The 19,695-nt window shown below is 45.2% G+C and overlaps 7 protein-coding genes across 7 annotated transcripts; 4 read left to right on the forward strand and 3 right to left on the reverse strand.

Annotated features, from left to right (window-relative positions):
• Window positions 1-1,740: 1,740 nt before the first annotated feature.
• Window positions 1,741-4,175, reverse strand: LOC128253786 (Golgi pH regulator). Its single transcript, XM_052982465.1, has 7 exons — window positions 3,952-4,175; window positions 3,619-3,889; window positions 3,338-3,563; window positions 3,086-3,270; window positions 2,846-3,027; window positions 2,605-2,790; window positions 1,741-2,544 (listed from the first exon to the last, which is right to left on the reverse strand). Exons 1-7 carry the CDS (start codon window positions 3,991-3,993, stop codon window positions 2,269-2,271), a joined length of 1,368 nt encoding a protein of 455 aa, XP_052838425.1. The 5' UTR covers window positions 3,994-4,175; the 3' UTR covers window positions 1,741-2,268.
• Window positions 4,176-4,472: 297 nt separating this feature from the next.
• On the forward strand, window positions 4,473-7,424 carry LOC128253784 (nischarin). The gene is made up of 4 exons (XM_052982462.1): window positions 4,473-4,814; window positions 4,874-5,107; window positions 6,002-6,881; window positions 6,943-7,424. The coding sequence occupies exons 1-4, from the start codon at window positions 4,599-4,601 to the stop codon at window positions 7,086-7,088; spliced, it is 1,476 nt and encodes a 491-aa protein (XP_052838422.1). The 5' UTR covers window positions 4,473-4,598; the 3' UTR covers window positions 7,089-7,424.
• Window positions 5,118-5,981, forward strand: LOC128253790 (ankyrin repeat and LEM domain-containing protein 1). The gene has a single exon (XM_052982469.1). The coding sequence runs from the start codon at window positions 5,165-5,167 to the stop codon at window positions 5,942-5,944; it is 780 nt and encodes a 259-aa protein (XP_052838429.1). The 5' UTR covers window positions 5,118-5,164; the 3' UTR covers window positions 5,945-5,981.
• A 126-nt stretch (window positions 7,425-7,550) lies between the features above and the next one.
• Window positions 7,551-9,682, forward strand: LOC128253782 (uncharacterized). The gene has a single exon (XM_052982460.1). It carries the CDS (start codon window positions 7,762-7,764, stop codon window positions 9,556-9,558), a length of 1,797 nt encoding a protein of 598 aa, XP_052838420.1. The 5' UTR covers window positions 7,551-7,761; the 3' UTR covers window positions 9,559-9,682.
• Window positions 9,683-9,753: 71 nt separating this feature from the next.
• LOC128253774 (uncharacterized) lies at window positions 9,754-17,009 on the reverse strand. The gene is made up of 7 exons (XM_052982449.1): window positions 15,997-17,009; window positions 15,627-15,931; window positions 15,039-15,563; window positions 14,887-14,977; window positions 13,481-14,334; window positions 13,059-13,426; window positions 9,754-11,075 (listed from the first exon to the last, which is right to left on the reverse strand). Exons 1-7 carry the CDS (start codon window positions 16,880-16,882, stop codon window positions 10,199-10,201), a joined length of 3,906 nt encoding a protein of 1,301 aa, XP_052838409.1. The 5' UTR covers window positions 16,883-17,009; the 3' UTR covers window positions 9,754-10,198.
• On the forward strand, window positions 11,084-13,033 carry LOC128253783 (uncharacterized). Its single transcript, XM_052982461.1, has one exon. The coding sequence runs from the start codon at window positions 11,276-11,278 to the stop codon at window positions 13,031-13,033; it is 1,758 nt and encodes a 585-aa protein (XP_052838421.1). The 5' UTR covers window positions 11,084-11,275.
• Window positions 17,010-18,188: 1,179 nt separating the features above from the next.
• Window positions 18,189-19,566, reverse strand: LOC128253788 (lipase 3). The gene is made up of 2 exons (XM_052982467.1): window positions 19,414-19,566; window positions 18,189-19,340 (listed from the first exon to the last, which is right to left on the reverse strand). The coding sequence occupies exons 1-2, from the start codon at window positions 19,504-19,506 to the stop codon at window positions 18,237-18,239; spliced, it is 1,197 nt and encodes a 398-aa protein (XP_052838427.1). The 5' UTR covers window positions 19,507-19,566; the 3' UTR covers window positions 18,189-18,236.
• Between the last annotated feature and the right edge of the window lie 129 nt (window positions 19,567-19,695).

Here is a 19,695-nt window from a genome sequence, read left to right on the forward strand (position 1 = left end):
ATTACAAAGTTATCAAAAATACTTGTGCTTGCATTTGAATTTTAAAGCTATTACTCATAAAAATAAAAAATAGTAGAGTGCTTTTTAAGCCAGTTTTCAATTGAAACAGTTTAGTACTTATGGATTAAAATAGTTTATAAATTTCTAAGGAGTCTAGACGTTTTGGTATTACTAATTTGGAATTCTTTTTATATTTAACGAAACCATTTATCTCGTTACCTCGTTTAAGGACAAGACACTTTATTTTCTTATGCCCCAACTAAGTCCCCCACGTGCTATTATCCCAGGCACATTTATCTCACGGGGAATCGTATGTAAATCTAACCGAAGAGCTATTGCATAACTTGTCACAAAATCGTCGGCAATCTGACCAAATGCCGCCTGCTTATGCTAATGTCTTTCTCATGTCCCGAGGCGAGACGCAGACAGATAACCGCAGTCACAAACGCCAGTTGTTACCTTAGCCGAAAGTCGGGCGTCGCGGATCTGACGCAATGCAAGTCAAAAGGTCAAATGTCAAGCGGAAAATATGCTAAATATGCATAGGGCCATCAGGAGATGAGAAGAAAGGGGTAGAGAAATCGGGGACTTTGTTTGCGCAACAACAAACCGTTTAAGCCTTAAGCCAAGCTATGTGCTCCTTTCTGTCAATAAGATCAGCCAGATTTATCCACATAGTATAGTATAAACGTGTACTAGTTTAGTAGGGTAGGGAAAACTCCGAAGATAACCGAAGGTGCAAACAAGGAAACTAATTGAATTTATGCTAATTAGCCCACCGTGCATGTGGCATGCAGCGTTAATTATGGCAGCCTCGGCATACGGAGCGTATGCGTAATGTAAATGAAATTCTAATCAATTGCTTGGCAAATTTGCATAATGGCCATGAAGTCGTCCCAGGCAGAGCAAGTGGAGCAGGCCAACACACATTATCAATCACTAATCGATATGAAATCGATAAGGTTTAATGTAAACACGCAAAGCGAAGGGAAAGCAATGCCCCATTTTCCATTGCATTTTCTGTCTAATTAGGCAAAGCGTTGTCTCTCCTCCGTGTTTAGTTACGAATTCATCGGGTTTCCAGCCGATTGATTCGCCATCATATATTGCGCTTTTGACTGCAGTTTTTGGTACGCAACCACCTTCTTGCTTCTTTTCTGCCCCCCGACCTCACTTTTTGTCGCCCCGTGGGAACCCTTCAATCATTTTTATTTCATGATTTATTCATCTAGACACCCGGAATGCTTTTCACTCGGCTGGAACTGCGGCAGCCGCAACATTTTAATGGCATTTGTAGCCAGCAAAGTGCGCACATGGTTATATCCTTATCCGCCGGCTTGGGACCTGGAACAGTTGGCCATTTTTATTTTCCGTCCCGTAGCATCGCGTTTTTCGGGACTTTTAAAAAGTTGCCCATCTTTAATTGCAATTGCAATTTTATGTTGTCATTTTTTTTCTGCTCTCCAAAAGCCCTCCAGCAGTGGGCAATGGATTTGAGTGTAGGGGCAATTTCCTTTAAAGAGGCCTCAGGTGTTTGGCAAGGTACATATACTGAAACGAAGGATTTCTTCCCGAGCTAGGTCAAATTTCGTAGTGAGCATTTGCAAAGCAAGATTGGCCAAACTTGAGTAAACCCTGGAGAGATAAACATTATTTTAAAAGAATAAATATTTAGATTTATTATTTGTTGTAGGTACACAAATTTTCTACCCGACCCAAACTAGCCCATTAGAACTTCCCACTCTAAGCGAACCCGCACCAAGTTATCCAACAATTCGTTTCAGTTCCACTCAAGAAGCCACCGGAGTACTATTTTTAGACAAGGGAACATTGGGATTGAAATTACAGTAGTAATTTTAACTGCTGCAATGTTAAAACGTGACTCACTCAAAGTTGAGTGAACACCAAAAGGCAACTGGTAACCTAAAGACCTAAATCAAACAGCTGAAAAGCTTTCCGGAAGCTTTAAACAAGGATGTTGAAGCTCCGAGTAAATACCTATTATTTTACGATGGGAAATTATCTTAGTACTTTTCTAAAGATAAACAGTTCGTTGTTTTATTTTACCTAAACAAACATATGTAACTTTGATTTTTGTGCATCGATATACAGACATTTATCTTATTCTGCATTACTTACATACATACACACTGGTATATACACGGATTAACATAACTTAAAGCTTGCACTAATTATGCTAACTGATTCTAAATCAAATCTGCTTATCCTAACACGGGAGCCGAGGGCCCCCAAGCGTTCAAGCTGAAATCAGTGCAGATCGGAATCGTCTACGCGAACTGGCTTGCGAGACAGATAAAGAACAATGATGGTGGTCAAGGCGCTGACCAGGAATATGACGTCGAACCAACGATGGTAGAAGTTAAAGTGCAGGTTTCCCAGCACCTCGGTGATAATCACCCGATATTCGGCTGGCATGTTCATGCGCATGAGCAGCACCGAGGAGCAAAAGTACATGCCCATGATCTGACCCAAGATCAGCACAATTATGTTGCTCGACTTGCTCGATGAAATGCGGTAGAAGAACTGGAAAAAGTTTAACTTGGCTTGGGAACATTGTAAAATGTAAGGTATTAAGCAACGCACCTTAGTGAGAGTTAACAGCAATCCTCTTATGGAGGTGACCACAATGCAGCCAACAAGCAAAAATGAAATATGCTGGTTCCAAAAGGCAAAGTCTATGTCAAAACCGCACCAATGAATGGCAATCTCCAGGCCACGTGTCACTGGATCCTTGCGGCCCACTCTATCAAAGATGATGTTGATGCAACACTGCAAACAACAGATATTATTAATAATCAATAGGGATAAAGGTTTTAAGGCGTACCATAAATATCTTGTAGACACAGTAAACACTAAAAAAGTGGCCCAGTACATTAAAGTATTTTCCCTTTAATGTTTGCGACCATCTTTGGCGTTCTTCCATGTTTTTCAAAGAACTTAGTTCCAAGAAAACAGAACGTAGTAACTCCTCCAATCCATAAACTTCTTGTTTCAACTGATTGATGTCTGAAAGTATTCATATATTGAATTAAATTATAGACTCAAGCATGGCAGCTATAAGAACCTTCGCCGTTGCTCGTGTTGCGTTGAACTGCCGAGGTCAGCATATCCCAAATTCTGGGTTTTGCTGGGTGCAGTTTGTTGTGATTATAGACAGCCAGGGAAATCCTCCGCTTCTTGGCCGTCAGCATGTCTACCGTCAGAGCCAAACGACGCTCGAAGCAGATGATGTCATTCCGCGACACTGGCCTGCCAAAAATGGGAAATAAGTGCATGTCACACAGAGATAAGGGGAAAAATATAGCATTTCAATTACTTGATGAAGTAGGCCATGCTGGTGTAGGGATAGTTGACGGCGCCGAAGCCGGAGAGAATGGCCATTACGGTGACCCCAATCACACTAATCCGGGAAACGCCCTGTTCGATCGTAAAGATGCCATGGGAGGCGCTTAGCAAGGGAAATGGCTCCCCAATCCGCCAGAGTCCGTAGAGAAAGACGAACCAACAGAATGTGGTCAGAATTCTGACCCATCTATCGGAAACTATAAAAAGTATAACTAGTTATATGGCAATTTGATCACAGAGGGGCTCACTTACAGATCGAAATGCTGTGTATCACAGAGTAGCAAATGTAAATGGGTATCACAGCCGTCGTCATAAACAGTAGCAACGTGAGACCCAGTCTCCAATGAAAGTACCGCGAACTGGACTCCAGAACGCCGATGATTTCGAATATGATCAACTCGAACATGGTAATGGATAGCGCGAATGTGGATGAGAAGATCAACTGAACGGATATGTGTCGGATTTCATAGTGCTTGAAGAGTTCCTTGTTAAAAAACAACCAGCCGCCGGCGAAGAACACCATCTGCAATTGGGTAAAATGGGTGTTACTCTGTATAACATATCCAAATTGAGACTCCCACTTGCCTGCGACACAAAAACGATCACACAGTCGCCCAGGAAGGCCATTTTTGGGGCTCGTCTTCGTTCAGCTCGGATATGTTAATTACTATTCGAATTGCCTGGTCACTGGCATTGCTTAGTTAAACTATATAACGTTTAAAACAACTGCTCTAAGAACTGAAAATGCCAACAAGCAAATATAAACAAAAAAGCCGAATGACCAACAATCGATTTTTCGATAGCTTTTGAGTAAGGGCTGGTTATATACTGAAAAATATACTATTTGGTATTTATATTTTTATTGTGCTGCTATTTTAGCTTTTCTAAGGCCAGATTTGTTTGTAGAGGTCAGAATTTATAACTTTCTCAAAATGTTTGGTCATTATACAATTTATAAATATAGTAAAATTATTTTTATTATGGTTTCAATTGCAAATGTAATTTTCTGAATGTGTGAAAACTGTATTTGAGTTAAAAATTGGTTATACATATTAAGTATATTTTTTGTTTATTTTAGCTATAGCCATTTCTTCTAGCTGACTTATTTTGGCTGCGCATATCTGTCAGCACTAGTGGAGGAACGGGCTGATTGGCAATGTTTACCAAATGATTACCTGCTGGATGCGCAACCGGATGCTTGAAAAGATCTTAGGGAAGCGGAAAGGACAGCGATGGCTTGCTATTATCGCCAACACGAGGACACGACGGTGACGGTTCCGAAGTTCACCAACGAAAACTCCAGCGGCGGGGTGACCTACTACGACATCAAGTTGCGGGTGGGAAAGGTAGAATGGCTTGTGGAGCGGCGCTATCGGGATTTTGCCCAGCTCCACGATAAGTTGGTGGGCGAGATATCCATTAGCAAAAAGCTCCTGCCGCCGAAGAAGGTACGCCCCCATGGAAAGTGTAATGTAATATGGCAATGTGATTAACACCCCACTTTTAGCTTGTTGGAAATAGACAGCCCGCTTTTCTGGAGCAACGGAGGGAACAGCTGGAAACATATTTGCAGGAGCTGCTCATCTACTTCCGCACGGAACTTCCCCGGGCTCTGGCCGAGTTCCTGGATTTCAACAAGTACGACATCATTTATCTGCTGCAGGATCTGGCCAAGCTCTTTAACGAAAGTGGAGATGCCTTGCTCAGCTCCAAGAAGGAGTACAACCTTTCAGCCCTGGAGGTGAGTTTTTATCCTTTGAATTTATTGTTAACTCGTTTCCATCTTCCACACTGAAATATGTCAAAATTATTAGTATTTAGTTTTACACAAACTAGGCCATTGCAGCTTAGAAATATCTTCAACAACCTTGTCAAAGCTAGAGGCATAAACTATTCCCTGGGTACGCTCCACAAACATCACACTAGTTTCTCTGCAGAACTGGAAAAGACCATCAATTCGGAGATCAGTTTTAACAATATCAGGTACCTCTACAAGTATGTCCAGCAGCATTGTAAATGGTATCAGGAGAATGACTGTGTCAGTCGACATTACTTCAACTATTTGTTGCTGGATCCCCGAGTTACCAACAAACTGAGGGAACGGGCAGGAAATCTTCATAAGATGGATGTTTGGAACACATTCCTTCGAGCCATTTTCTACGTAGGAAAGGGCAAGGCCACCCGCCCCTATGTTCATCTTAAAAAAGCCCAAAAGTCACTGGATGAAGTCAACAGCATTGCATTAGTCAAGGACCCTAAATTAGCCTTAATAGTGTCCATTTGGAGAGCGAAACGTGGCGTCTTACTAATACAAGCCTTTCAAGACATTTCGTCAGAAGATGCGCAAACTCGTGAGGCTTCTATTATCGATGCTCTCAGTATGAATCACTTGACCAACCGGCGGTTGGGTGTTTACTGCGGTCCAGCTCGAAGTAGTTTATCAAGTAGAGAGCGAAAGTATCTGGGAATAGCTTTGCTCCATAAACTGCTGGGGAAATTCCTAGCAACCGAAGAGAGTGAACTGTATCCTTTGAAGAGCACCAAAAATGTTAAAGACAAGGCTGCAATCGGAGCCTAAAATATATTTCTTTGTAGTATTTACAATATTGTTTTTCTTTTTATTCCCCTTTTGCAGGTCTTCGCTATTAGTGAGCGGCTAAGTCTTCCCTGTCCGCCGAGCCTGGATCGTGGTGGCAAATTTGACTTCTCCCATGTGCTGGACTTTTGCACACAACTAGTGGCCTTGGTGGTGACACCGGTGAAGGACAACGCCAGCTATGCCCAGGACTACAATACGGTGGATGTGCCCATCGGTCGAAGCAATATCATTCCGAATAGACTAAACTTCAATCTGAATGCCTTTCGCAATCTCAAGACGCTCAAGTTCTCGGCCTTGTCCACGGAGAACATAGTGGACATCGAGCTTCTCAAGCCAACTCTCCAGACAATCTGTGTCCATAACACGACCATACAGAACATAAACCAAGTGCTGCTCTGCGACAATCTGCACAAGGACTGTGATGTGCCAAGTCTGCTGCCAGAGGCAATCATAGCATCCTCCTCCGGCTGCAGTCCCTCCACTTCGAATGGTAGTGCCTTGCTTAGTGCGGACGCCTGGCAGGAGATTACCGAACTGGATCTGACTGGCAATCTGCTAACCCAAATCGATGGCAGCGTAAGAACAGCTCCAAAACTGAGACATCTAATCCTCGAGCAAAATCGAATACGGAACGTCCAAAATCTTGCCGAGCTTCCTCATCTGCAGCTGCTCTCGTTGTCCGGAAATCTCATAGCAGAGTGCGTTGACTGGCACCTGACAATGGGAAATCTTGTCACTCTGAAGCTGGCGCAGAATAAGATCAAGACGTTGAGTGGTCTGCGGAAGTTGCTTTCACTGGTGAACCTTGATCTGAGCTCCAATCAGATCGAAGAGCTCGATGAAGTTGATCATGTTGCCAATCTTCCACTGCTAGAGACTCTTCGGCTAACTGGCAATCCCCTGGCGGGCAGTGTGGGTAAGTTTTCTATTATATTCTATAAATATATATATAGAAATTCATTTTCATACCGCTTTAGACTATCGAGCTCGTGTCTTGGCCCGTTTCCACGAACGTGCTGCTGAATTATCTCTGGACAATGAACCTGGAAACCAGCAAGAGTTGGATACCGCTCTGGTTTTGTCTGCCCTGTTGCAATCTAAGCAAAGGCAGCAACAGAAATGATAATTCTTGATTCCATGACTTCACAAATCTCTCCGAGGAATTTCATACCATTTTGATTTAAAAGTATTAATGGTTGAATTTTCCTTGCGATTTACCCCTTAACAAATATTTGTATATAAAGGTTGTGGACTTTTAACCATTTAAAGATTTCCTACTATGATATTTCCATGTTTAGCCGTAATATTCTTTATTTATTTTACGTGTTCTTTATACTCCCACACGTTTTCAGCGAAATTTTAAATATGTTTTTTCGTTTTTGTCCACCCGAAGTGCAATAAATCAATGCTCACCTCCAAATGAATAGTTAAGTAATTTAAATAAATTATATAATCTGACAAAAAACTGTTTCGCATTGAATTTTTTATTAATTTAATAACTAAGTGTAACACGAATGTAACTGCAACTTTTAGTTCGTGTTCTTAAGATAATTATCAAAACTATTTAAAACCCATTTACTGATACTTAAGGATTAAGAGTACAATTTGACTGGTAACGTCTATATCCACATATAACTAATTTCGATGTCAAAATGACGGTTGCACAATGTAACATTCCCTCTTTTTTGATCATTGATAAGGCCAATCAAGGTTGATTATATTTAATTATTTCAATTATAGCCTACCTTATAAGTCTGATGCAAGGACTTTGAGAAATCACAACGAATTCAACCACAATGCGTGGAGTGCTTGTATTCCTGCTGGTCATTTCCACACCTGTCCAGTTGCAACTAATTCGAGGAGGTCACAACATAACTTTCGTGAAATCGGTGCTGACAATCATAGGGAGAAGGGAACATTGGAAAAACACCCCCATCTTTACGGGCCACAATACGAATGCGGATGAGCTGAACAGTCTGATCTTCTGGCTTCAACATGCGATGGAAGTTACCTGTCACACGGTGGATACGTCTAGAGCAGCTCATATGGAGTATCCTCTGGGTCACTACAACATAAATTCGGATAATTCGGTCAGTTTGCTCTTCTGCTTTAGCACCCAAGAACTGATTTGGTTCAATCTGGATATGGGACTTCGAAGGTTGCGTCGTATGCGGCTGATTGTCGTTTTGCCCGTCAAGCGAAGTGCTTCTTACAAGGCTATGATGAGCTTGTTCAAGAGACTGTGGCACTTTCAGTTCCTCAACGTGGTTGTTCTTCACAAGAATCAGATTTACTCATACACTCCGTATCCAGCTATACGTTTCTATAAGCTGGACCTAAGCTCTGATCCACTTTTTCCGCCATTAACACTAGATTTTCAGGGTTATGTGGTGTCCACCCCGGTGGAGAATGATCTGCCGCGAGTGTTTTTCGTGCGGGATCAGAAAACCGGAAACATGCTGACGAGAGGATTTGGATATCGCACATTTGTGGAGTATCTGGTGCGGCACAATGCCTCGCTGCACGTGAGCAATCCCCACCAGGATCATGCCACCAACAGTAGTGTGAATATGGGGCGAATGATGCAGCAGATATGGGATGGGAAACTGGAGATCTCCTTGCATCCATATGTGGATGTGCCAGAGAAAATGGGAGACCATAGCTATCCCTTGCTGGTGGCCACCAATTGTCTGATAGTTCCCGTGAGAAATGAGATATCCCGTCACATGTATCTTTTGCTGCCTCTCGACCAGTGGAGCTGGGTAATCCTGCTCGCTTCTGTTATCTATATAAGCGGCGTACTCTACTGGATTCAGCCTGGACTGCAGCACCGCAGCTGGGATCAACGGATTGGCTTTAGCATTCTGGAAAGCATCAGTTGGATAATATATATATGCGGCCCCTTAAGGGTTTACAGACCATCGCTGAGGTACTTCATGGTTTCGTTTCAGCTAACTATTCTGGGCTTTGTGGTCACCAGCTTGTACAGCATTCAGTTGGCCAGCTTCTTCACCACACTGGTGGTCGGTGAGGAGGTGGACAGCATGGAACAGCTCATTCAGCAACAGCAGAAAGTACTGGTGAAGCATTACGAGATCAGCACTTTGTTGCGCCACGTGGAACCACATTTGGTCAACGAAACAGCCCGACTTTTAGTGGGCGTAAATGCCAGCGAGCAGGTTTCCGCTCTGCTGGCATTCAATCGCAGCTACGCCTATCCTTTCACCCTGGAGCGATGGGAGTTCTTCTCGCTGCAGCAACAGTACGCCTTCAAGCCCATCTTTAGGTTCTCCTCCGCATGCCTGGGATCCCCGATCATAGGCTATCCGATGCGACGGGACTGCCATCTGCAGTGGTCCCTCAACATATTCATCATGAGGATCCAGGCGGCCGGATTGCTGCAACATTGGTTCGTCTCCGACTTTAACGATGCACTGCGTGCTGGCTACGTTAGGCTCCTGGACAACGAGCTTGGGTTTCATTCCCTGGACATCGATTATTTGCGACTGGGATGGTCTGTCCTGGGAAGTGGATGGCTATTGTCCGCTATGATTTTCCTTGGCGAGCTCTGGCGTTTTTACCATCGCCTCTAATTTATAATAACCTAATTATATTCCTTATCTGCTGGTAAAATTATTTCAGCTCTAATTTGTATCTCAATTATATTAACATTTATCAAATTACCATTACTTGAAATGGGCTTTCTTATTAAGTCATTCAAATCTATCATCTTAATTAAATGACTTCTTGGAATTTCGAAGCTACCTAAAATCCAATTAAAAGCCAAATTTAAGGACAAGTAGATTTATTAAAATTACAATGTTTTTGCGTCATTTACAAATGATTAGTTTCCAATATCCAAATGATTTTTTATGTATTAGACATATTTAAAATATAAGATACAGATCCCATTGGAGAGGAATGGTTACACCGGGATAAATGGATATTTTTAGGCGTAAATGCGTAAACCCGGTGTGGCCAACCTTTGTGCAAATGAGATTTCATTCAAGATGTTGATTAATGTCAAAAGTGCTTAATTAGATAATCCTATACAATTTTAACTGCCTTCATATTGTATTGTTTGTGCTTAGATATTGCCGTGTTGATTTCAGTTGCTATAATGAATCCGGGATATGGCCGATGTGTGATCAGAATGTCAGGGATGAACTCCAGCTAGTAGTTCTGCCAGTGGAGAGTGTAGTCGCGTGATTTCAGCTTTCCATGTGGCTTGTATCATTGTGGGTGATGATGGTGCTGGGCGTGATAGTGCTGCTGCTCGGCGGCGGCCACTGCGTCGAACATGGGCGTGTGCACCTCGCCCAGAAACTGTGGCGTGGGAGGAGCGTTTGGCTCAGACAGCTCGCCAATCAGCGGCATGTCAATGTCCGTGGCCAAAGAGCTCTGGCCGTAGTTGCTCAATCCGTAGGGCTGCTGCTGGTGGTGCTGCTGCACCACCGAAACTTGTGCGTAGTCCTGAGTGGCCTGCACCTGCTGCTGCTGCTGCTGGGCATCCAGCATGACTGGGGCCGCCTCCATTTCGCCGAATTGTATTGCCCCCGGCTGCTGCACAGGCATGCTCTGGTGAACCGGATGGTTCTGCACGGGTTCATGCTCCACTGGCGCCGACAAGTACTCCTGTTGCAGCTCCGCTTGGGGCTCAACCTGTGGCTCCGGCTCATGCATCTGCTGCTGGTGCTCCACTTCCTGATGATGACGATGATGATGATGCTGCAACTGCTGATCCTCCGGCGGAGGCAATATATCGGAGTTGTGATCGGCGACATCTTCGGCTGCCTCGCTGATATCCGCACCCTCGCCCGAAGTCTCCCCGTCGCGTCGCACCAAACCCAACATGTCCAGCATATTGCGTTTGACGGCATTCTCGTTGGCCGCCTCCAAACTGGGATAGCAGGTGCTAAGACCGCAGTTGGCCAAGTGCTGGGCCATCTTGTTGCCATTGCCGGTGGCAAAGCCGCATATGCAGTGCATCTCCTGCGGCATATTCACCTCCATGGCGTCCACAAAGTTGCCGTTGCAATCAACGCCATGACGGAACTGAGCTCGTTCGCAACAGGTCTGGTAATTGCACTTAACGCAGTGCAGCCAGCCGCTAAAACACAAAGAAAGAGTACATTTTTGATTAGAGGTTAGTTGCGTAATGTGCTCACACCCCCAAAGAACCTATCCTACTACTTATTACCTCCCTTAATTCGGGCCAATCAGGCTCTATTAAGTTGCATTAAATCAATTATATTCTAGCTTATAAACCTTTTTCCCGGGTTCTCACCTGCCACAGTTGAATTAACCACCATGTGCAAAGTGCCAACGATTCTGTTCCTGATTTCAATCGCAGACGTTACAAGTGGTGGTTACAATGTGACTATGTTGAAATCAGTCCTAGCCCGGGAACAGTGGACAAATACTGCAATCTTTGTGGGGCACAACACGAAAAACGAGGATCTGAGTGGTCTGATCATTTGGCTGCAACAAACAATGCGTGTAACCAGCCTGGTGACAGATTCAACTATCCAATCCGAGAAGCTAAGACCTCTTGGCCATTTCAATTTCACTGAAAAGAATGCCATCAGTTTGCTCTTTTGCCATGGAAAACAGGACGTGGTATGGTTGACTCTGGATAGTAGTCTTCGTAAACTACGACGCAGTCGTTTGATCATCTTGCTGGGCTCCCAAAGAAGTGGTTCCCATAAGGCTATTTACTCCGTTTTCAAAACACTATTTCATTATCAGTTCCTCAAAGTTGTTGTCCTGCACAGAGATCAAATGTACTCCTACACTCCATATCCGTCGGTGCGATTCTTTAACCAAAATATTAATTCTAGTACGCTCTTTCCACCTGCAACAACGAATTTCCGAGGATATGTGGTGTCCACCACAGCGGAAAATGATATTCCAAGGGTGTTTCATGTGCAAGACCCTGTCACAAAGCGCAGGAAGATGCGGGGATATGCCTATCGTGCATTTGTGGAGTATTTGCATCATCATAACGCCTCGCTACACCTTACTTACCCCGATGAGGATCTTGGTCCTGCGACCAGTGTAAATATGAGCCGCATTATGCAGTTGATAATAGACGGAAAATTGGAAATCTCCCTGCATCCTTACGATAGCACCCTGGTCAACACCGTCAAGAGTCATCCGCTGCTCATATACGAAAACTGTTTGAATGTGCCAGTTCGCAATGAGATTTCCCGACACATGTATCTCTTGCGACCATTCCATTTGCACAGCTGTTGCATTTTGTTCTTCGCAGTGATATACATAAGCGGCATACTCTATTGGCTGAGTCCGAACGGAAGCACCTGGGCGCAACGCTTGGGTCAGAACTTTCTAGATGCCTTTAGCAAAGTTATTTTCATCAGCTCACCTATAACTACAACAAACTACAGGCCATCATGGCGCCACTGCATCGTTTTTCTAAAACTGACTATTCTGGGTTTCATCACCACAAGTTGGTACAACATCCAGTTGGGTGGTTTTTTTACAACCTTGGTGGTGGGAGAGCAAGTGAATAACATCGATCAGCTCGTCCAGCAGCAGCAGAAGGTTCTGGTTAAGGAGTACGAAATCAAAACGTTTCTGCGCCATGTGGAACCGAGATTGGTGGACAAGGTGATGCCTCTACTGGTGGGCGTTAATGACAGTGAGCAGGTGTCCGCCCTGCTCGGTTTTAACCGCAGCTACTCCTATCGATTCACCGAAGAACGCTGGCACTTTTTCGCCATGCAACATGCCTTCAAGCCGATCTTTCGCTTCTCGACCGCTTGCTTGGGATCCCCACATATTGGTTATCCCATGCGCATCGACAGCCACTTTGAGGCGACCCTCAACATGTTCATAATGAAGATCCAGGATGCGGGACTGCTGCATCACTGGCTGATCTCGGACTTCAACGATGCATTGGTGGCCGGATATGTGAGGTTTCTAGATAATGTTCTGGGTTTTCAAGCTATCGATTTGAACACCTTACGATTGGGTTGGTGTGTTTTGGTATTTGGGTGGATATTGTCTGCTTTGGTTTTCACTTGCGAACATTTAGCTAATAAATGAATGATTTAAAGATTTCTGCACTCACGTGTAATGTGTCTCTTCGCTGGCGTAATCGGTGTTGCACTCGGCACAAGTCTTGCCCTCCAGGAAGGCGAAGAATACTGGGCGCTTGTAGGTGGAGAACGGCGGCTGCTCCCGGTGGTGGGTGCGAATCTTTGGCGGCGGAATCAACAGCGAGTTGTTGAGCAAAAGACGCACCGGTTTGTTGGTCTTGATCATGCTGACATGATGCTGCACGGCATGCTGCTTAAGATCGCCCTTCTCGAGAAAGGTAAGCGAACACTTTTGACAGCGCAGCGAGGGATCCCGCTTGTTGATGTGCTCGTCCAAGTGTAGGAAGTAGTGTTCGATGCGCAGCTGGTTAACAACGCCGCGTTTCGAGAAGTAGAATATCTGAAATAAATAAATGAATACCTTGAACAATCAACTTTAATCTAAGGTACTCACATCCAGGCAGTAGGGACACTGCAGGAAGTTCTGGTGCTTGTGGTCGTCGTAGAAATGCCTGACCAGGTCGCGGTGAGAGGATGAACGATAGCCGCAGGAGTGGCACCAATATGGCAGCTCCAGCGTGCTGTGCGCCTTCTGCAGATGGGCCGTCAGCAGGTGCAGGGAATTGTGACGCTGCTGACAGATTAGGCAGTAGTAGGAGGGCGAGCCCTCTGTCTTGGTCTCGGTTGGATGCATGATCTGGTTGTGCTTGGCCAGAACGGACTCCGTGGGGTGCTTCTCCAGGCAGAACAGGCACTGGAACTGATGCTGCTTGCCTTCGGGCGAGATGTGCGACACCAAGTGCGTCTGCAGCTTCTCGTTGGAATCGAAGGAGTCGCCGTTTAGGCAGATGGGGCACTCCACTGTCTTGGCCAGGTGGCTGTGTGCGGTTCGGGGCGTGCTGTACGGGAACATCTCGTAGTACTCGTCCGTGCCATCGCTAATGCCGTAGTAAAGCTCCTCGAGGCCCTTAAGATCGTCCACCTCCTTCTTGATAACCACCGGCATGTTCTCCTCCTTTTCCTTTGTTTTTTTACCGGGTGTTTTAGCTGCAAGTCCCTTGGCTGCCAGCGATTTGGCCAGGCCTTTAGATGCCGATGCAGGTCCAAATGCCTTGGAGGTTGTCGCTTTGTCACCTTTTGGCTGGTTGGTACTGCCCGGAGGACGACCTGGACCCTTCTTAACTGGCATTAGCGGTGGTGGAGTGCTCACCGTATTTGGTGGACGGCCACGCTTCGCTCCGGTTGGTATCATATCCTTTTCCTTCTTTGGAACCTTTGAGGAGGCAACGTAGTCGGCATCGTTGATTGCTAAAAACATACAACAAACCGATTTACAATAAATTTTTACTAGGTCACAAAACTTATCCAAAAAGCAGAAAAACTCTTCATAACTAAAATACTATAGCATCCATTTCTCAGCGGAAATTTCGTGCCAATCAACTTAAATATAACATTTTACTTTGCGTTTTATCACTCCAAATGAAAAAGGAAATCAAATAAAAACATATTTCTTAAATTTCATGCAAGTTTATTGGTTGTTCTCTTAAGAGTGTGCTTTAAAATAAGTTAACACGAAAGTTGCCAAAATGTAAAACTTAAATTTTATGTTTACCACTTGAGTATAACAAAACTACACTCCACACCCAATGATTGCATAAATTCCGAATTCACATAACACAATCAGAGGATAATAACTTGGACCTGAGCTCAATATTTGGCTTAAGCGAAAGTAATCAAACAGAACGAAAACATTTCACTTTGGAGTGAGAAACGCAGGCACTTTCTTAACAGATTATCGATACGCATTATTTTAGTCACGGCCTAAATTAAAACTGGGTACAAAAGAACGAAACTACTAACGTTTCTTCAGGCGCTTGGGAGCCGCATTGGCCGGGGTCTCCTTATAGTTGGCGGGCAGAACACTCCAGTCCTTGAACGGATTGGTGGCCACCTAAACGGAAGAGGCATTGAGTGTTTGCTGGCAGTCATTTCATTATCTCTTTACTGCTTACCTGATACAGTCGCTGGGTGATGGTCTCATTGGTTGTCACCCTCGTCTGCTCGGCGATGTGTATAATAATGTTGTTGAACGCCTGCAGGGCATAGGTGCCAAAGGATTCCCGCCAGACCAGCTCGTCAAGGAACTGCTGGATCATTTGGCGCGAGAGCAACGACAGGGTGTTCTGGAACATGCGCGGCACAATCCGGCGCAGGTACTCCATTACCGCAGAGTTGTTGTGCTTGGCCGTGTTGTCGGTGGCAGCTGCCTGCACGATATTCTTGAATCCCATGCTGAACAGGGTGATCTTGTCCACGGTCAAGTCAATGCAAATGGTGCTGTCCTTGTGCACCCAGCGCGAAAGTGGCTCTAGAATGGCCTGGAAACGCTTCTTGTAGTTGCGATCGCCATCGGTGATTGGCTCCACCGCGCGCAGTCGAATGGATTTCTCCGCGTAGTCATAGACGCCCAGAACCTCCACCTTAACCTGGCGCTGGGATCCGTCTTGTGAAGTGGTGCCCAGGGAAATGACACCCACCTTTAATTAGGAAGGTAAAACTGTGATTAAAAACCCTTTTTTTTACTGCCAACTATTAGTTACCTCCACAAACTTGCCGGGGCCGCCCAACTTCTTGCACTTTTGATGCACCGCTAAGGTGCAAATGGCTCGTAGCCAGGTGTAGATTCCCTTGATGTAAACACTGTCCACCTTGACCCACTGCACCACGTTCTGTATGCTGGTCTGGCAGGCCCAATGGTAGATTAGTTTCAGCAGGAATGTGGGCGGGTGCTGGGCTCCTTCGAAAATGGAATTGTTGAATACGGACACAAAGCGATAGGGGCAACATTCGCTGATCCAGACATAGCCACCAGTGTAGGGGAACTTGGTCACATCCGAATAAATGCCTAGGTCATGAAAATTTTCAATTATACAAGGGTTTAATGATTGTAGAGGATCCTAAGGGACTCACCCAGCTTCAGCTCGTTGTTGCGATGGTTGATGCAGTGCTGTTGGGCGCGGAGCAGTCCCTCCTGGAGCAGCCACTCGCAGAACTTGTTGGGCGTAAGCATGAGCACCAGCTTGACCTTGGAGTCCAGCTTGCTGCGCGTGGCAGCCATGTCCTTGATCTTGAGGAATGGCTTGGCCAGCACCACGAGCGAGGGGTATGTCTTGCCCTGCATCTTGTTGTCCTTGCTCTCCTTGCCGTCCTTGCTGTCCTTGCTCTCTTCGGTGCTGCCCACCACCAGGCCGCCCACCGAGTTGACCTCTGCGGGGCGGTAGTTCTTGGGCGGCGACTCGATGTCCGGCTTGTGTTCCTTGGGCGACTTCCCGCTGCTCTTCGGCAGGGGTGAAGATTTTCCAGAGGAGCCGGCTGCAGCGGCTGCCTTCTTGCCCGGCTTCGCAGAGGATGTGGAGGATGCATTGGCTACGGCCACGGCTTTTTTGCCCACCGACAGGGCCAATCGCTTGGCCAGCGGAACATCGTCTTCGCCCTCGTCCGAGGACTCCAGGTAGGCGATGTTGGAGGGCTGACGCGGCGGTCGGCCACGCCCCCGTCCGGTGCCAGTGTTTGGGGTGGCGGGCGACGGAGGGGGGTCCGCCGCCTTGGGCGGCTTCTTGGGCAGCGTGGCCTCCTTGAGCTCCTGCAGCACCTTGCCCTTGAAGGAGTAGGCCTGGAACACCTGGCCACTGAACAGCTCCTTGCCCTCGTTGGCGCTGACCGCGCTCTTCAGCGCCCCCTTCACCGCATTGTGCTCGCTGGTGATCTTCTCGTAGTACGCCAACTGTGCCGGCGACAGCTCCTCCACCCAGAACTCCATGTCCAGCGAGATTTCACTTCTCGTTACGCGCGTCATCTTGGGGCTCACTAGTTAACCGACCACTGGGCCAGCGAAGGCGTTATTTTTATATCAATTTGGAGCTACAAGAATTTTTTCTCCGCTCGAATTAGCTTTTTTTGCGTGGATGTACCTGCCAGTGCGAACAAACATCGATTAGCCTATCGATATCATCGGCTTGGGTCTTGAAGCAACAATCGGTTTTACGATAGTTTACAGATAAATGGACATATAATTTTAATATCAAAACGTTTTTTAAAACGTTATTTTTGAATTATTATTATATCTGTGGTAAGCCAATTATATATTCGAATTATTATAAATTTTAACTCTCTACTGCATGAGCATAGGAATAAATTACCAAATTTTTTTTTATAAAATATTATGTGTTTATTTAGGTACAAATAATATAGATTTAAATTTGTTTTTTTTGGGACATAGTTGAAAAAAATATATGAGACGCTTACCTATGGACAAATTATATATTTTTTATAAAGAAAACTTCATATTCTGTTACAACAAAAATAATATTAAAAATTATTTTTAGCGATATGGGTGTTATTTGACTAAGCCAATTAAGTTTCAAATTCAGCGGCTGCACAAAACTGATTAAAACTTGAGATAAGGCAACAGAAAAAAGTTTTGAAAATATAATTCCAACAGATAATAGTGCAAAGGAAATAACTGATAAAATTCAGATCAACTCATAAACATAAACAGTTATATCACAAAAAAAAATTATTGAAAATAAGAAGCCATATATGGCTTTGTAAGCGGTAGAGGGTTAATTGATTTGAACACGATTGTAATATAATTTTATTTATTTATTTTACTAAATTTGTTAAATTTCACTTTGATAGATATTGGTTGTTCTTGAAGGAATACCCTATTTTATATGAGGAATACCCTCAATAGTCATATTACCTATCGATATTTTGAGAAGCGATTACAGAGATTTAAGATAGCGCGAAATTTAAACAACTTACAAACTACTGTCATATCAGCATGACTTCAAGGAAGTATGTAATTTTTACGTCAGGCCCTCGTGGTCTCGATTTAAGTTTTAGGTTAATAAGTATTCAAAATTGCCCCATATTTGCTGTTTGCGAAAAATGCATGTTTACCTTAACAAGTATTAATAAAATTTTTTTTAATGTTGGTTTTAATTTTGTAATAAACAAACTCTTTATTTAATTAGAAAGCTAAAAATAGCTGTTGTCTATTTGCGTTGTTTTGACACGGTGAAGTGAAAAATTCAACTTTAATTTATGACCACTTGTAAATTGTCAGCTCATTAAGCCCCCGATTAAGTAGCCACCCGGTGGAATATTTTTGTATCACAATGGCAAGTAGCTTTATTGACAGAGCTTGTTTATGCACTATTGATGTCATCAATAACTCGGTCGTAAAGAATTTCCTTGATATTTAGACCCCACAAGAAATCAATGTGGTTCCAACGCTCCTGCGGCAGGCGATATGCACTTCTGAGGGCCTTTGGATTCATGGTGTACCGGAGGCGATCAACGTCGATCAGACTGGCGAAGTAGTCGTTGTCACTGTAGTACAGATAGGTGGGCACCTCGATGCCCTCCACGTCGTATTCCGGCGGAGTCTTGCTGCTGTACTTCTTCTTGTTGCGCGTCGAGCCGTAGTCGAACTGCCGGAAGTAGCCCGAGTTGTACTCCTGCAGGTAGTGGAAGATCTGGTTGACCGAACAGCCAGCTGGAGTGGTGGCCATGATTTCCGGCAGCATCGTTTCGTTGATATACGGCGAATTCCAGCCGCCCAACAGGAACAGGGTGTTGGTGCACATGAACTGGGAGATGGCCTCGTCGCTGCAGAGAAGGGCTCCGAACAGATTCATCAGCTGCGTGTTGGGCAGGAACTCGGCGCTGCCGAAGAGCTCCACGAAGGCATTGGGCTGACCCAACAGGGGACCGCCCACCGTGGCCAAAGGACTCTCCATGTGCTCCATCCACGCCACGGGAGCCAGCAGATGAGCCGACCTGATGCGACTCTTGAAGCGAGGGATCATCGAGTTGAGGACGAAAAAGGAGGTGGTGCCTTGGGAGTGACCCACATAAGACAGTTGATCCACACCAGTGCGGTAGAGTACGTAGTCCATCATTGCGGGCAGATCGTAGATCCCAATGTCGTGCCACTCAAAGTTCCAGAACGGCTGGAGGAGCGGGGATTTGGTGGCATGCTTCTTGGAGTAGGTGTTGCCCCTGGCATTGCCCATCCACACATCATAGCCCGCCTCGGACAGCAAGTAAGCCAGTCCGCTGTGGGGTCCTCCGAGCACCCAATCCGAGGAGGAGCACAATAATCCGTGCATGAGGAAGACGACAGGTCGTCGGCCATCGTTACCCGTGTTCTTGGAGTAGGGAATACGATGCATGGTCAGGATGTAACCATCTGAGGTCTGCACCTCGTGCTCCTCGATCACATAGCCATGTCCTTTAACGAGGGTCACCTGGTAAATGGGAAGATCACTTGGTTAGCCAGGACATTCGAGAGTGGGAGTCAAGGACCTCCTCAAAACTTACAGTGGTCACCACACTGGCTCGTCCCGCATCCGCTGGCAAGGCTATAACCAATCCCAGACTTAACAAACCGGCTATTAATTTTAGCAGCCACATTTTATATATCACGGCTGCAAGTGCTTTGACCACTGACTTGGTCGCCCTTGCCTTTTATATGCCCCCCAGGCACTTGATAATAATTCCTAGATTTGGCCAGCTAATTTATGACTGTTTTTTTTTTGACCACAACGTCGTTTATTCGCCAAGACTGATAGATCGTGTGGGAATTTCGATGGTAGGTGATTT

This window comes from Drosophila gunungcola, assembly GCF_025200985.1.
Source record: "Drosophila gunungcola strain Sukarami chromosome 2R unlocalized genomic scaffold, Dgunungcola_SK_2 000004F, whole genome shotgun sequence".
In the NCBI taxonomy this organism is placed as follows: Eukaryota; Metazoa; Arthropoda; class Insecta; order Diptera; family Drosophilidae; genus Drosophila; species Drosophila gunungcola.